General features: G+C 59.1%; 1 protein-coding gene across 1 annotated transcript in view; it reads right to left on the reverse strand.

Annotated features, from left to right (window-relative positions):
- Positions 1–2,618, reverse strand: part of SRL (sarcalumenin) — a gene marked incomplete at its 5' end in the record, with an annotated part of 15,213 nt that overhangs the window by 11,434 nt on the left and 1,161 nt on the right. Inside the window, 2 exons of the mRNA XM_009697939.1 lie at positions 619–717; positions 833–974. Of these exons, the coding sequence (XP_009696241.1) occupies positions 619–717; positions 833–974 (241 nt within the window). The remainder of the gene's footprint in view (positions 1–618; positions 718–832; positions 975–2,618) is intronic.

Raw genomic sequence — 2,618 nt, forward strand, 5'->3', positions numbered from 1 at the left:
CTGCTGCCAGTCTTGCAAGTGCCAGCAGCTGATGGAAGGAACATCTCTTGCTAATGCTGTTTAGCACTCAACACCCACGATCCCAAAAAGCCCTCCACCATGGTGCCGGGGACACCTGGCACAGCCCCGAAGCTGCTCGCTAGGAGAAAGAAGGAGCTTTTTCCACAGCAGCTTTTATCACTTTCTTTCCAGTCCCGACTGCCCATGGGACCAGCAGAAGCAAGCCTTATAATAACAAAACCCAATAAATAATTGGAATAAAAATCCCAACCCTTTATTACAAGTTGCCTCAGGTTTCTCTGCCCAGGGATGTGACTGGCTTGGGCTGATTCACCATCTGCATCTTCCAGCCTCTCTACCCTCCTAAATCTTGTACACCCTTGGGGCTGTCTTTAAAATACCTGAAATCTGTTAACCCAAGAGCAGCAAAAGGGCTGTTATTGAAGATAAGGTGTTACCAGACCTACGAGATGTAAGGTTAAAACCAAAACACTCTAGGGAAGGAAAATCCCATCCGTGCTCTTGGTGCAGCAGAATGGTGGGGAGCCTGTCCTGCAGGGATCGCATGGACTGAAGGAGCAGGGCATGCGTGGCTGGGTACCACCCAGGCCCCCTCACCTGAGAAATCGTCTGCAGGTTTGTCCTCATTCAGCTTGAGGGTGCTCTCCAAGTGGGACCGGTCACGCTTGGTCAGCTCGGTGGCATCTTCAACCTCTTCTGGAGGAAAAAGGCAAGGAGACCTGTTACCGCTGGAGAGGGGAATCCACGCAGGAGCTCGCACAAGCTACTGCTGGGGAGAGGGCATGGGCACACCCCGAGCTGGCGGACCTGCCGTGCGCCTTGGCACCCACTGTCGCCTTTGGCACACCGCACCGTTTCTCTTTTACAAAAGCTCCTGGAGGCTTGGCGGAGGTTGCCAGGGCTGTGGCTGCCGGGGGAAGCATCGTGGGCAACTGCTTGGCTCCGAGGAGGGGCTGGCAAGGGAGACATGCCGTGTCTCCCTTGAGGGGAGTGAGGGCCGGCCGCTCATGGGGAATGCGAAGGACGTGGCTGGAAGGGGCTCCCGGGGCTGGGGCGTAGTGCCAGCACGCGTGGCATCTGCTGCCCGACGGGGCCCCTGCCTGCCCCAGCGCTTCCCCCAACAGCTGCGGCTCCTCCAGGGCTAAGCCTGGTCTGCAGACGTGCTCTGCTCTGCGCCTCTGTCCGCTCCCTCCCAAAACTTGCCCACCGAGCCAGAGACACGAGGATGTGCAAGGCTGGGGCTGGCCTTTGAGAAACCTGCCAGCCTGGCCCGTCCTGGCTGCCTCGCCTTTGCCAGCGGGGTTGTTCCCTCCCACATCTGCCCCTGTGTCGGGGTGGGGGCCTCTCCCTGGCTCGGGGTGGCCCGGGGGCCCCCAGGGCTCCCTGCCAGGCCTAGGGAGCAGGAGGCAGCTGCCTCTGCCTGGGGTAGGCACCCCGGTGTCCCCGAGACGAGGGTGTCCTTGCCCTGGAGGTGCTGGTACACCAAGGGCCCCGTGCAGCTCCAAGTGTTTTTTGATACTGGGAGGTGGGTCAGGCTTTAGTGGGGGTTTGGGGACAGGTCTGGGGACGGATGTGTGCTGGCCGGCTGGGCTGGGCATGCCTGGGCCAAGCAGGGCACTGCCGAGCCCTTGGACTGCGTTGAGTTGTCTACCAAGTGTTGGGCTGAGGAAGACCTTTTGACTTGCCAAGTAAAGCCACAGAGACCAAACTGGGTTTCCCTCTTGGCACAGATGGGAACTTTTTGAGCTGGGAGGTTACAGATCAAAGCAGAAAAAGACTCCGCTGGGTCCAAAGGTCGCTGCTCAACCCGCGGGCCAAAGTCCACAAGCGTTTCTAGGAAATCATGGTAGGGGGTGTCCCTTTTCCTTAGCTAGCCTTTCACTGACCGAACATGGCCAGAGCCGGTGCTTCGGCAACTCATCAGTCTGAGTTAGCTCCTCATGCCTTCCCTACAAGGTAAGGGCTGGCAGAGAAGAGACCCACCAGCCCAGGCAGCATCCTGCCTTTGCACCAAGAAAGCTGGGGGTCCGGAGGACTCTGCGGGTGCTGAAAGGGACCTGAGTGTTAAAAATCTTATCCATGTCCACAGCCCAGAGGAGAAATCATGGGCTTAAAGCGCAGCGAGGGAAACGTCGGCCAGCTTTGGCACCGCCGCGACGAGCGCTTGCATCGCAGGTGTCTGTGGACTCCTGCCTGCGCCCTCGATGCCCAAAAAAAAAATGCAGCGGTTAGGGGCAGGCGTGGGAAGCACAAGCGTTAGGAGAGGGCCATGCACTAGGCGCGGTTTAATGTGCCAAGCTCAGCTCCGCCGGGGGTTGATAGTAGGTCACTCTTGCCGCTACAGCACACCGACAAGAAAAGACTCCAACCTATTTGGCTGTGCCGGAGCTTGGCGGCAGCTGGGTGGGCGCTGTGGCCAGGTGGGCTCTCTGTTTCTGCCAGCGATGGCTTGTCTGCAGGGGGGTCTTCTGCTGCTGGGGGGTTTTCCACCACTGCCGGTGGGTCTTCTGCTGCTGCTGGGGGGTTTTCCACTGCTGCTGGTGGGTCTTCTGCTGCTGGTGGGTCTTCCACCGCTGCTGAAGGATCGTCTTGTGCGT

The sequence above is a fragment of the Cariama cristata genome, unplaced genomic scaffold, assembly GCF_000690535.1.
Source record: "Cariama cristata isolate BGI_N322 unplaced genomic scaffold, ASM69053v1 scaffold26933, whole genome shotgun sequence".
Classification (NCBI taxonomy): Eukaryota; Metazoa; Chordata; class Aves; order Cariamiformes; family Cariamidae; genus Cariama; species Cariama cristata.